The sequence below is a fragment of the Molothrus ater genome, chromosome 23 (genome assembly GCF_012460135.2).
Source record: "Molothrus ater isolate BHLD 08-10-18 breed brown headed cowbird chromosome 23, BPBGC_Mater_1.1, whole genome shotgun sequence".
NCBI classification, from domain to species: Eukaryota; Metazoa; Chordata; class Aves; order Passeriformes; family Icteridae; genus Molothrus; species Molothrus ater.
This window is the reverse complement of record NC_050500.2, coordinates 3,238,400-3,252,453: the sequence shown is the minus strand read 5'-3', so window position 1 is coordinate 3,252,453 and position 14,054 is coordinate 3,238,400. Positions and strand designations below refer to the sequence as shown.

The 14,054-nt window shown below is 52.4% G+C and overlaps 1 protein-coding gene across 1 annotated transcript in view; it reads left to right on the top strand.

The window, feature by feature from the left end:
• Nucleotides 1-14,054, top strand: part of MEGF6 (multiple EGF like domains 6) — a 100,310-nt gene that overhangs the window by 68,211 nt on the left and 18,045 nt on the right. The window contains exons 8-18 of the mRNA XM_036396481.2: nt 613-750; nt 1,318-1,440; nt 2,172-2,294; nt 3,260-3,427; nt 5,001-5,132; nt 5,222-5,350; nt 7,648-7,776; nt 8,462-8,596; nt 10,448-10,582; nt 12,835-12,960; nt 13,826-13,957. Coding sequence (XP_036252374.1) covers nt 613-750; nt 1,318-1,440; nt 2,172-2,294; nt 3,260-3,427; nt 5,001-5,132; nt 5,222-5,350; nt 7,648-7,776; nt 8,462-8,596; nt 10,448-10,582; nt 12,835-12,960; nt 13,826-13,957 — 1,470 coding nt within the window. The remainder of the gene's footprint in view (nt 1-612; nt 751-1,317; nt 1,441-2,171; nt 2,295-3,259; nt 3,428-5,000; nt 5,133-5,221; nt 5,351-7,647; nt 7,777-8,461; nt 8,597-10,447; nt 10,583-12,834; nt 12,961-13,825; nt 13,958-14,054) is intronic.

The window sequence follows — 14,054 nt, the reverse complement described above, 5'->3', positions numbered from 1 at the left end:
TGAATGCACGAAAAACTCAGCGCTCTTGAAGGCAGAAATTGTTTTCCTGAGGTTCAGGACTGAGTCAAAGCTCCATAAAACAAGTTCCTTTTAGTTTAAGAAAGCTTAATTAACTAGACAAGTTTACAGAATCCTTGCCAAGCTGGGATGATCTATGGCTGCGACTGATGTTTGCGCCGAGCGCTTTTGACATGTCAGGAGCTAACGATTCTGGCTGTAGGCATCTGGATGCTTCCCTGCTTAGCTGTGTTCTGCTGCTCCCATTTCTGCCTGGCACCAGCACAGCTCTGCTCTGAGGCTGAGCCAACTTTTGGCTGGCAGCACACGCTGCTGCTTGGCAGGAGTGGGAGCAGTTTCATCCGCAGCCTGTTCGATCCCAGAGACTGTCCAGAGGCTGCTCCGCTGAGAGGCTGCGTGAGATCCAGAGGTTTCTTTTTATACCCCCGCTTCCCAGCCCAGCAGTGGCCTCTGTGCTGAGCTATTTCCATCCTTTCCCACCGCAGATCCCCCTCCTCAGCAGGGAGGCAGTGCCAGGAGCTGGTGGGGGCAGGCAGGGGCCAGCTGTGCACGCAGATGTGTCCCACAGGATCCTAACCAGGCTGCCTTTTCCAGGGATAGAGATGGAGATTGTGAACAGCTGTGAGACCAACAATGGGGGCTGTTCCCACGTGTGCCACCACACCAGCTCTGGCCCAGTCTGCACCTGTAACTTTGGCTTTAGGCTGGAAGAGGACCAGAAGTCATGCACTGGTAAGGAACAGGAGAAGGCCAGACCTTGATTTCCATCCCAGGTAATTGTGAGGATCCCTCTTGGGATCTTAGGTCAGGATCCCTCTTGGCTACTGTGTGTGTGCACTTCAAACAGGCTAAAGAGGATAGAAACTGATGGAAAGTGAGAGCAGATGAAATATTGCTCTGCTCAAAGATGTCCCCAAACTTCCCTCAGGATATCCTTGGACAGCACTTATGACTTGGGCAGTAATTATGACTTCCAAACTAATTAGTTTTTCCCAGATGAAACTGCCCCGAGCAGGAGTCAGTCAGCTGGAATCACCCTGCCTGTAAGGACACCAAACCTGCAGCCACAATCCCCAGCTGGGAATCACAACGAGCTTCCCTCAGGGACTCAGGGTTCCTCCCTGGATGGGGGAGCATGATCTGTTAACACAAAACTCCCTGATTCCAGGAGGAACTCGAGGATTCTGGCTCAGCATTTGGCAGCAGACCAGTAAAAGCTCCCCAGAACTAGTCAGGGAGCAGTTTACCAGTTCCTGCCACCACTCTGCGGTGCATTAACACCCTTTGTTTCTCGTGCAGATATCAATGAGTGTGACACGGGCTCTCACTGCTGTCAGCAGGACTGCTACAATTACCCTGGGGGCTACGAGTGCTCCTGCCATGCTGGGTACAGGCTCAGCACCGATGGCTGTGGCTGTGATGGTGAGTGCCAGCACCTCCCTGGGCTCCAGGCAGAGCCCTGTGTGTCCCTCTACTTCTAATTAGCTCGTTGTCACTCTCCTCAGTTTGTTTAGTGTTGGTTCTAACCCCTGTGCTAAGCCCAGCCCAAGTGGAGAGGGGTTTTTGAACACATCAAGGTCAGATTGGGCTAACTCAGAGTGAGCTGGCCCAGGCTTGACCCCATTAATTCACAGAAACCATTTGATGTTCAACCCCAGAGGGCAACACTGCCCATCACTTTCACCCAAGGGATAAAGACAAATAACAGTGTCTGTGTAAAACACAGCCAAGATGGTGACTAATGAAGCTTTTAATTAGGAGAATAAGAAATTGTCCTACCTGGTGGCCAACAGCCAGGCATTTCTTCCAGTTTCTCCCTGCTCTTACCAGTTTTCCTGCCAGCTTTCTGATGAGTCACCTTCCCAGCAGAAAGAATGTGGGGGAAGAATCCCCCTAATAATTGTTCTCACTTCCAAAGCTCTCAACATTTCCAAGGGGAAGGAGCCAAACACACCCACCTGTTCCTACACAATTAATAAAGGATGGGAACTGAAGCCCAGCACATTTTTCTGTTGAAACACAGGCATCCCTAATCCTTGAGGTGGTTTAACTCCATTGTCAGAGCTGATGGCTTCACACATTTAGCAGAGAAGACGCCACCAGCCTATTTCTGCTGCACGGCCCTGTCACTGCTCCTGTCCCATGTTTTGCAGATGTGGATGAGTGCTCTGCCAACAACGGTGGGTGTGAACACACGTGCCAGAACCTGCCAGGCTCCTTCCAGTGTGGCTGTGACGTTGGGCACAAGCTGGATGAAGACAGAAGGAGCTGCATCTGTAAGTGCCTCACCCAGGCTGCCTCGGGCTGGGCAGTGGGTCCCTCCTCTGCCTCCTGCGTGAGCCTGGGCCACACAGACTGGAGCTCCTTAGCCCTGCACCTCACCTCTTTCAGCTCCCTCACAGCCTCTGAGCTGTGGCAGTGCCTCAGCCCAGCCCTGGAGAGCTTTCCCAGACAGGACCAGTCCTATTCCAGCTTGGGACACAGCGCTGGCCAGAGAAATGCAGGGAGTTGTGGCACAGCTCCACCTCCAACAGCTCCACAGCCTGCAGTGTTGAACACTGCCCCCATGTCCAACACAGAGCCAGAGCCCCTTCCACAGTCACCAGCCCCTACAGATTTTCCTTGTAAGAAATAATAGATTATTTATTTGTAGCATTACAGAGATCTTGAGCTCACATACCTGACCTGGGCCAATTCTAGCCAAAAAAAACCCTGAACAAACAACCTGGGAAAGCTTTAGGGGTGTCAGAACAGGGTGAGATCAGAGCTGCAAACATGAGAGCCACAGAGAGTTCTGGTTTCAATTTGCTGCTGCTGCAGAGGTCCTGTCCCACTGTCCCTGCTCCCAGAGACCTTGCAGAGGTTCTGTCCCACCATTCACCTCCCAGAGACCCTGCAGAGGTCCTGTCCCACCATTCACCTCCCAGAGACCCTGCAGAGGTCCTGTCCCACTGTTCATTTCCCAGTGACCCTGCAGAGGTCCTGTCCCACCATTCACCTCCCAGAGACCCTGCAGAGGTCCTGTCCCACTGTTCATTTCCCAGTGACCCTGCAGAGGTCCTGTCCCACTGTCTCTGCTCCCAGAGACCACCCAGAGGTCCCACCATTGTGGGACCACTGTCCACCCATGTCCCACCATTCACCTCCCAGAGACCCTGCAGAGGTCCTGTCCCACTCTCCACCTCCCAGAGACCCTGTCTCATCCCCTCTGTGACTCTGCCCCCTCTGTCCCTGCTCCCAGCCCTCGAGGACACGGTGGAGGCCCTGGATGGCCGGCGCCCCATCATCCGCCCCATCCCTCACGTGGCCATCCTGCGGGACGAGTTCACCCAGCTCTTCAGCCACGACTACGAGGAAGAGGAGGAGGAGCTGGAAGCACGAGGGGAGCACACGCTGTCGGAGAAGTTCGGTGGGCATTGTGCAGCAGCAGCAGTCGGGGCCGTGCTTTGCTTGGAACTTGTAAGAGCCTGAGTGAGAGATGCAGGACTCCAGGCAGCTCTTCAAAATTCAGTTTATTACATCCAAGGTGTTACAGCAGTCCAGGGTTGTGGGTGACAGAGCTGTGCTTACAGCTGTCAGCTCCAGCTGCAGGCAGGCCTGGAGACCCTTTGGTTTTGGTTACAAATGCATTCTATACTTTTCTTTTGGTTACAATGCATTCTATACTTTTCTTTGCTGAGCATCTTCATACAGTAGAACCAATCTATACCTTAACTTTTACCTATAGCCCATCATAACTACTAAAATTACCATATTTATGTTACTATTCTCCAATCACTAAAAGTTAGCACATTACAGTTTAAGCTAGAAGTTGTTTTTCAGTTTTCTTGCAGTGGAAAAATTCTGAGACTTTTTTCTCTACTTGCAACATTGCTGACTTGTTTGCCTGTGCTCTCTTTCTGCTTGGTAAAAACATCTTCTTGTTTGGGGTGGGTTTATCCTTTTCTCTAAGCCATAAAAACCCCTTCTAACTAACACACCCTTTGCCTCCTTGGTTATCCAGTGAGACTGGCTCAGAAAGTCCTTTCTTCTATATCAAAACTTGCTTCCATCTCTATTCCTTCATCAGACTCTACATTTAAAAATTTTTCTGCTAAGCACACGTATCTGTGAGACTCTCTTGTTAAACTTTCATCCTTCCCAGCAGAACTCTTCAGGAATGATGGTGCAGGCTGGGTTTAATTGTTTGGTGAACACACCAGGCCTGTTGAGTGCCTGTTCTGTGTTTAGCTCTGCTGCAGCTGTCTTGGTTTGGAAAGCCAGGTGTGTGCTAAGGAAGGCAGGAGCCTCCCCTGAAATGGAAAAATGTAAACCCCCACCCTCCAAATTGTTATAAATTTTAAATTAAGGGGCTCTCAGGCAAAGATATGGGAGCAGGAATAACAGTTCTTTATTAGGGAAGAAAATAAAAAGATAAAAATAAACAATGCAGTAAATTAAAACTACACTGCCAGAGTCAGAACCCAGCCTGACACCCTGTGGGTCAGGCTGTTGGCAGCAGTCCCATTGGAATTGTGGCTCAGCCCTCCTGCAGTGCCAGGGCTGGTTCTGCTGCAGCAGGGATCCTGGAGAAAGGTGCAGTCTCTGCCTCTGAAGATCCAGTGGAACAGGCAGCTGTTCCTCTGGGAATCCAGTGGAGAAGCTGTCTTGCTGTCCCAGGATCTCAGATTATATCCAGGTAGGAATGCTTGGCTCCTCCTCCCTCTGGGCGGAGCATCTCACCGTGGGTTGATGTAATTTTTGTCAGTCATGCAGTGACATTCAATGGCCCATTGACAGAAGATGAGGGAGGATTGTTTGTGGAAGAGATAAAGCAAACTGCCCGATGAACAGAAGATAACCGCCCCACCTCTAACAGATGGCAAATAGAATACACATGACCTTGCAATCTGAACAGCAGCCTCCGCAGGGGGACGCTCCAAACTGCCCAGGGTGCTGCAGCATCCCTGGGGGGTTCTCACCCGTGGTGCCTCTTGTTGCAGTCTGCCTGGAGCACACCTTTGGCCCCGACTGCAGCCTGACCTGCGACGACTGCCAGAACGGAGCCACCTGCAGCGCCGAGGGCAGCGGCTGCCTCTGCGCCGCCGGCTGGACCGGCGTGCTCTGCAACCAGAGTGAGTGCAGCTCTGCCCCAGGCTGTGCCCTGGGTGCAGCCCCGAGAGGCTGTGGCTGGGCTGAGCCTCATCTCCCTCTCCCTTTCCAGCTTGCCCAGCCGGCACCTTTGGCAGCAACTGCAGCCAGAGCTGCCAGTGCCAGAACGGTGGCACCTGTGACCCTGCCAGTGGCACCTGCCGCTGCCCGCCCGGTGTGGCTGGAGAGCTCTGCCAGGATGGTGAGTGCAGCATTCCCCTCACCCTCCCTGTGCTGCTGGGGCCATCCCTGGCCTCCTCTTTCCTGCAGAGATTTGCCACCACTTGACGCGGTGCTGGATTTTCCCCAGCTGGCTCCTGTGCCAAGAGGAGCGGGCTGTTCCCAGAAAAAAAAAAAAGCAGCACAGTTTCTGTTCCCAGAAAGCAGCCCAGTCTGGGATACAGCTGTAGGGCTTAAACTCTGTGGCACAGGTTGGTAAGTGTCCAGAGCAGGAGTAAGGATAAGGGAGAGGTCTTCAGAATGGTTTCCAAAAGGATTTTTTCTGTGGAAGGGTCAGGGAGCAAAGACACAGAAGGTAGGTGTGTAAGGGTTTTTAAATGGAGGTGATTTAATAGGAGGGGATAAATCAGCAGCTAATTGGAGATAGCCTGTGGAGGGGTAAAGGGCAGGGTTCACACAAAAGCATCTTCCAATGAGGGAAGTAGTGGGGGGAGGTTTGGGTCACATGGACTAATGGGATATTGAACTTTAGGGGATTTCTGAAAAGGAATTCCAAGCAGGTAGGATTGACAGGGAGCTCAGGGTAGATGGACAATGGGGTACAAGGATATAATTTGGACCAAACCATTACCTTGGGCAGTAACAGAACATTCCATTAGGAGTAAAATCACACCACAACAATCAGTGGATAAATGGCTGGTCTGGCCATTGCTGGTGCTACTCTCAGATGTTCCAGATGTGCTTTCCTGAAGCCTGGAAGTGTTTCCTGTGGGGTTCCCTCCACTGGTCCTTTTGTAGCTGCTCATCAGCAGCATCTCTCAGCTCTCTTGTTGAGCCATCCCAGTGAGAGCAGCTTGAACACACTCCTGCTCCATCTCAGTCCATCAGCCACTGAATTTTGTGTGGAAAAATGTAATTTTAAACAGCAAAAGGAGTGATAAATGACACTCTTCCCCCACAGAACAGTGCTCCAAGTGTTCTGTCTTTGCACCCAAAGATCTTTCCAATCAATCCCTGTTCACTGCTCATCCATGACTGAGGGCAGAAATCTCTATTTCATGGGGCATTCAGTGGCAGACACAGGAAAAAATGTCAAACCCACAATTTCCGTGGTTAATTTCCATGGAAACCATGGAGGTATTTTCCACCCAGATCACTGGAAAGCTGTGACAGCAGTAGTAACCCAAAGCACCCAGAGTACCCAAAGGAGGGGTCACTGCTGGTGGTGCTCATTTCTCCCTCCCAAAGGGTTAAAATTCGGGGGACATAATTTGAAAACCAGAAAGAGGGAGACAATCAGAGATTCAGACAGAAGGACTTCAGTCACATGTTGGGAGCATATGGGAACTATTACTGAAGGAGGAGAGTGAAGCAGAATGCAAACGAACACAAGAGATACCCCAGCCTCTTCTTTCTGTAGGAAGGAGGTGATTGAGGGGGCCAGAGAGAAAACGGGAAGGTAAAATGAAAATAAACAACGCAGAATGGCTCTGTTGTCCCAAGGTGGCATTTCCTCTGCTCCTCTCTTTGTAGGGACAAGGCTCGTGCTGCTGGGCAGCTGCTGGCCAGAGCACTCTGCTGACACAGCCTGTCTGCCACGTGCTTCCAATATCGAGGTCTTTAGCATAACAGAGAAAAAAACCCAATAATTTTATTCACTTAATAGTGCAAATATCCCTGTGGCTTTTCAACAGGAGCAGCCTGGTGGGTTGCTTTCTCATGGAGGACAGCCTTGACCTCTCAGAGCCCTCTGGGTGGGTTATTTCTGTCCCAGCCAGCAGAGTTGCTGGTGACAGTGAGTGCAGAGATGATGGGTGCCCTGGAGCACCACGAAGTGACATCCCCTGTGACACTGCACAGCTGATTTGGAGCTGGAGCAGGGAATGTGATCTCTGTCCCCCTGGATCAGCAGTTCAAGCAATGTAATTTCAGTAAGTCAAGATGTGCAAAGAGCAAGGCTAGTGGAGTATTTGACAATAGATATTCAGACATCATGGAGGACACTGAAAAATATTTTCAAACTCCTTAATGAGATATGACTGAATAGATCTTGCCAGGTGATAAATGGGCACTGTTTGAACAGCAGGTAGTTTGCAGAATATTATCAATGCTATGCCATGAATATTGTATAGCTAACACAATAAGAACTGAGCTGTGTTCAGTTCTTGGGACCGGAGCAGGGATGCATCCCTTTCCCTCAGTGCATCCCTGCTCTGGTTCTGAGAACTGAACACAGCTCCATTTTCAGTGTGTTTCTCTCGATTAAAACAACCTGCTGAGGCTGGCTCATCTTCCTAGGAAACCTCTCTCTGTTCCTAGGGTGCCCCAAGGGATTTTATGGGAAGCACTGCAGGAAGAAGTGCAACTGTGCCAACCGGGGTCACTGCCATCGGATCTACGGCGCCTGCCTGTGCGACCCTGGCCTGTACGGCCGGTTCTGCCACCTGGGTACGCTCGGGTTACCCCTGAATCCCAGCCTTTCTGGGAAGTATTGGAATTAAACACCAATATATCCGGATGGAACGTGCCTGGGCTCATCTGGCCCTTGCTGCTTGACCAAAGGCAGCAGCTGTGGTGGTTTCACCTCAGAGACACCTTTGGCTGGCTGGATGCTGCAGCTGGGCACTTGGGACAAGTCCATGCATGCAGGAGCTCAGGTTTACCCCTGGTGAAGAAGCTTTAAAGCGAGGTGAAGGAAAAGGAGTCGGGTTCTGCTGGAGGGTTTGGATCCAGAGCTTTATTCCTGACCCACAGGCCTCTGAATGCAGCAACAGCTCCAACAGAACTCCCTGAACTGCGTGGTTGCTGTGTCTTTTAACCCCAGGGAGAGGGGCAGGGAAGGGGTAGGGATCCCACCAACCAGGTAAGGGGGGGGGAAGTCTCAGGGGACAAAATGACACCTGGAGGGACCAATGTCCCCCAGGGTTGAACGGCATCTTTTGAACTTCGCCAATCACACCACGCCCTTCTGGAATGCCAGGATTGACGGACAGCAGTCAGCAGGGAGCAAGGGAAGGGAGAGGTTATTGGCACACCTGGGGAAAGAACTGGGATGACTGAGACAGGCTATTACAGAGAGCAACAGGGAAGGAGCTCTCTGCCCCTCACTGACCAGCTCTTCCTCTCCCTGCAGCGTGCCCCAAGTGGGTGTTTGGGGCTGGCTGCTCGGAGGAGTGCCAGTGCCTGCAGCGCAACTCGCGGGACTGCGACGCCAGGGACGGCTCCTGCCGCTGCAAACCCGGCTACCGCGGCCAGCGCTGCCAGCACAGTGAGTGGGGCACACGGGCAGCTGGCTTGGGAAACACCTCTGAGGTCACCTGTGACCGTGTTCACAGGGGTCTCAGGATGAGGGAGGAGACAAGGATCTGACTCTGTGTTTCAGAAGGCTTGATTTATTATTTTATGATATATATTATATTAAAACTATACTAAAAGATTAGAAGAAAGGATTTCATCAGAAGGCTAGCTAAGAATAGAATAGCAAAGAATGGTAACAAAGGCAGCTGTCCCAGACTCTCTGTCTGAGCCAGCTGGGCTGTGATTGGCCATTAATTAGAAACATCCAACATGGACCAATCACAGATGCACCTGTTGCATTCCACAGCAGCAGATAGCCATTGTTTGCATTCTGTTCCTGGGGCCTCTCAGCTTCTCAGGAGAAAAAAGTCCTAAGGAAAGGATTTTTCATAAAAGATGTCTGTGACAGTCATCAAACCCAACCCATGAGCCAGCAGCACCTTGGCAGCCAGACCATCCAGGCTTTTCCTGAACACCTCCAGGGATGGGGATGCCACCACCTCCCTGGGCAGCTCATTCCAATGCCCAATCACCCTTTCTGGGAAGAATTTCATCTTAATGTCCAATCTAAGCCTTCCCTGGTGCAGCTTAAGGCTGTGTCCCCTTGCTCCTGATCCCCCCTGGCTGCACCCTCCTGGCAGGGAGCTGCAGAGAGTGATAAGATCTCCCCTGAGCCTTCTTTCTTCCAGGCTCAACAACCCCAGCTCCCTCAGCTGCTCCTCACAGGATTTGTGTTCCAGACCCCTCCCCAGCCTTGTTGCCCTGCTCTGGACACGCTCCAGCCTCTCTGTGTCCTTCCTAAATTGGGGGGCCCAGCACTGGACACAGCACTCGAGGTGCTGCCCAACCAGTGCCGAGCACAGGGGAGCAATCCCTGCCCTGCTCCTGCTGGCCACACCATTCCTGAGCCAGGCCAGGAGCCATTGGCCTTCTTGGTCACCTGGCTCATGTCCAGCTGCTGCCCATCAGTGTCCACAGGTCCCTTTCTGCCTGTCACTCTGTCCCCAGTCTGTAGCCCTGCAGGGGCTGTTGTGGCCAAAGTGCAGGACCTGGCACTTGGACTTGTTAAACCTCATATCCCTGGATCTTTCCCATCTATCCAGCATGCCCAGGTCCCTCTGCAGATCCATCCCTCCCTTCAGCAGATCCACACTCACACTGGTGTCATTCTGTTCCCACAAAGCATCCCCAAAACATCCCCCTTTGTCCTCCCATGGCCTCTTTCCCCCATTAATTTCCTCAGGGGAAAGCTCTGCTTGCTTTCCCCCATCCCAGGCTGTCTCAGCTCTTGCTCACTCAGGAGCACAACCATGCTCACAGTCAGCCACGTTCAGTGGTCAGCAGGAGATGTGGGGTGGGTGGGGACAGCTGTGACAGGGGTGATGGGACAGCTGTGACAGTGGGACAGCTGTGACAGTGGTGGGACAGCTGTGTCAGGGATGGTGGGACAGCTGTGTCAGGGATGGTGGGACAGTTGTGACAGAGGTAATGGGACAGCTGTGACAGTGGGACAGCTGTGACAGTGGTGGGACAGCTGTGTCAGGGATGGTGGGACAGCTGTGTCAGGGATGGTGGGACAGTTGTGACAGAGGTAATGGGACAGCTGTGACAGTGGGACAGCTGTGACAGTGGTGGGACAGCTGTGTCAGGGATGGTGGGACAGTTGTGACAGAGGTAATGGGACAGCTGTGACAGTGGGACAGCTGTGACAGGGATGGTGGGACAGCTGTGACAGGGGTGGTGGAGCTTGGACGGGTGCTCAGCACCCAGGGGCAAGGAGTCATTTCAGAGCTTCTTTCTCTCTAATTCTGGCTGTTCACAGGCTGTGACCCTGGCTATTACGGGGAGGGCTGCAAGAAGAAGTGCAGCTGCTCTCCAGGAGTGCCCTGTGACCCTGTCACTGGCGAGTGTCACACGGAGTGTCCCCCAGGCTACCACGGCCAGCACTGTGACCAAGGTAAGGCAGGGCCCTGCAGGGCAGCTCTGTGTGGGCTGGAAACTCCCCTGTCCTCAGCATTCTGCTTCACAAAACGACACAAAAGCACTTCCAGATTCCCCTGAGAGGCCCAGCCCACTGCAGAGACTTCAGGGGACACAGGAGCTGCCATCCACAGGTCTCTGTGAGATGCTGCTGCCTCGTGAAAGAGGGAGAGAGAATTCCATGTATAAAATGAGCCTGATTCAGAAAAGGAGAACAAGGTCTCTCTTCACCCTGCCACTGGACACCTCTCTGTGGGTAGATGGAGGTGATTTTCCCCTTTCCCTGGCCTTGATGTCTTTTCCCTTCCAGGCAATCCCTGCCCAGCACAACATTATCACATTTTCTGCTCTGTTCTCTATTTTTTGTTGAAACTCTGTTTAATCTGCAAGTGCAAAGGAGTATTTTACCTTTAATTTACATGAGGATTCAAACTTCTGCCTCTGTATGAACCTCCTAGAGCAGTTTTGTGCTGTACCCATGCAGGGCCAGTCGATGGGATGGTGACTGAACTGCCCAGCTCAGTGTATATTTAACTGTGTCCAGCACTCAGGCTCTGAGGGTGCAGGTTTCCTGGGGGTGGTTTGTGTGCCAGAGAGCTTCACTTTGGGCAGACAAAGGTGCTTTGAGAGAACCTAAAGGCAGTGAGTCATTGGCCCGAGGTGATGATTACAAAATATGAACACAGTGTTTGGAAAAGAATAAGTTCTGCCAACCACAGAGCTGAGTGGCGACTGAAAAGTCAACCCACTCCTGCTCTTGTGGGGCTGGGGGGCCTCCTGAACCCAATTCAGCTGGTTAGGACCTGCAGAAAATGCAAAAAGTTGGACACTTGGAGACAGACTGCAGCAGCAGAAGATGCTGCATGGGGAGGTTGGAAGTGGCCAGCATCTGGATTTGGATTGGAGCATCCCAGGAGTTTCTGATGTTTAGCCAAGCACTGCTTCACCCCAGCCCAGAAGCTGCAACCATCAGCCTCATTATCTGCCAGCAAAGGGTCGTGGTGCAGAGCCCCATCTCTGACAGAGCAAGAGCTGCAGAAAGCAGCAAAAATCCCAATGCAATTGCTGCCACAGTGCTGGAAGGAGAGGTGGGAGCAGCTCCTGCAGGGTCTGAGAGCCCTGAGCCCCTTTGGGGGGATGCTGTGGCCCCTGGAGCCTTTTCAGGCTGGGTGCTCCCGCTCAGGATATTTTTAAAAAGGGTAAGAAAGGAGCTGAAGGCTGTAGGGGGGAGTCACAGGAAATAACACAAATATTTGTATAGAAATAGTAGGCTCTTGGCTGTTGTTCGGATCTGGAAATTATTAAAGGGTGAAGACAAACATCTGCCATCAATTAGCAAAGGGGAGGAATAACAAAAACTCCACTGTGTCGCTGGAAACGGAGGCGCTGCGTTTCCTCCGCGGTTTGTCAGTGCCCGTGTGTTCCCCTCTGCTGAAGCTGCTCAGAACATTGGCTTTGCTGAGCCTGGAGCTCTCCTGGGGGACTCAGAGAGGATTTAGGGATCCTGGCTCTGGGGGCCTCAGTTTGCATGTCACCAGCTCGTTGCTGAATTGTGGCACGGGGTGCAAAGATCAAAGCGAGCTGGGATCAGCAGAACCACGCTGGCATCCAGAGCAGAGGGTGGGAAAAGTGGATTATTCCTCCTGTGCATGAGGATGTTCCTTCTTTCCATCTGTGTCCTGCTGCAAACCTGGCTGCTTCTTACAATCCTGGTGCTCAGATCCTGGAGGCGTTCAGCCAGGGAGGTAAAAACCCTCAGAGCACCTTGGAAAAGCCAAGGGGTGTTTTGGTGTGGGGCTGTGACCCTGGTGCTCTGCACCCTAGCCCACAGACAGCAGGGTGGCTTGGGCAGAGCCCTTGTCCAAAGACTGGAGAGCAGTTTGGCCTCAGTTTTTGGGGATGTGAGTGGTCACTCTTGCATGAAGAAATGTTGACACACAAAAGACAGAAGTAACAGGCAGACAGGTCAGGTGGTGGTGGCAATGCTGGAGGTGACCAGAGTTGCTCACAGAGGGGTCACACCCAGGCTCACAGAATCACTAATGTTGGAAAAGACCTCCAAGATCACCAAGTCCAACCTCTGAGCAAACACCACCATGCCCACTAAACCACGAGCACAGGTGGGAACCCCAAACAGACCCAGAGGCTCCTTCAGCCTGCAGGGCCAGGTTGGTAAAATGCTCTTGGGCATCTTGGGGGGGATGTTCTGACCCTGCTGTTCTCCCACAGAGTGCCCTGAGGGGACATTTGGGCCAGGCTGTCAGCATTCCTGTGCCTGTGGAGAGGCATCCTGTGACAGGAGCACGGGGCAGTGCCACTGCCCACCTGGCTGGACAGGACACGACTGTGCCCAAGGTGAGCACGGGCAGCAGAGCAAACCCTCAGGGATTTCAGTGTGGAGGGAGGGATTTAGGTGTAGAGCTGTTGCTTTTCTTTTACTAAAACTCATTCTGAAAATACCCAGTGCAGTTAGAATAATCTTGTGGAAAATTGCAGCTTTTGATTGTGAGTCTTAACACAATGGAAAAGGTGAAGATGTTTTTTGTTGCTGCAGTCCTCAGTGTAGGAGAGGAACCTTTCTTTATTGATGCATGCTTTTAATTGCCTTCATCAGATTACTCTTTAACTGCTGGAAAACTAGAGAGTCTGAAATGGAAAGCTTTTGCATGATTGTGCAGTATTGCAGCAGCTGGAAGGTATTAGTCACATAGAGATGTCCTGCTCCTAAGAGTTTGGCTGAGCAACGAAACTACGTGTGCACAGTGCTTACCATACATTTCAAGCTGCCTTTTTTCTAGGCCCTGGAGCAGCTTAGGACCAGTTGGAGAAGGATTCTTGCCCTGGTTTTAGCAGTTTAGCCTTTTGCTCCTTCTTTGCAACTCCCAGTGGGTTCCAGAGCAGTGACTGATGTGCTGTCCATGGTGTGACAGCAGCTGTGGAGCCCCTGTGCCAGCAGCACCATTTCCCACTGAGGAGCCCTTGGAGCTCCCTGCAAGTGGCTGCAAATCCAAAATTGGCATGAAAATGCTGGAGTGAGCTCAGAATACCACTTGGAGAGTGCCTGTGGAGCAGGCAGGGCCAGGCTGTGCTGCGAACAAAATCCGCGTCTCGCATGAGCCCAGAGCTGCTGGCCAGAGGGAGCCCAAAAGGTCTCACATTTCCCTCTGCCACCTCAGCTCTGATCTCTGTGCTCTTTGTTCTCTGTCTGCTCACGCTCCAGCCTGCCCTGAGGGTCTCTGGGGGCCGGGCTGCCAGGAGATCTGCCCTGACTGTGCCAACAACGGCAGCTGTGACCGCGCCACCGGAGCCTGTGTGTGCCCACCTGGGTACACTGGGCAGCGCTGCCAGGATGGTGAGTGGGGCTGGGTGGGCAGGATGGTGAGGGCAGGATGGGGAGTACAGGCAGGGGAGTGCAGGATGGTGAGGGCAGGCTGGGATGTGCAGGCTGG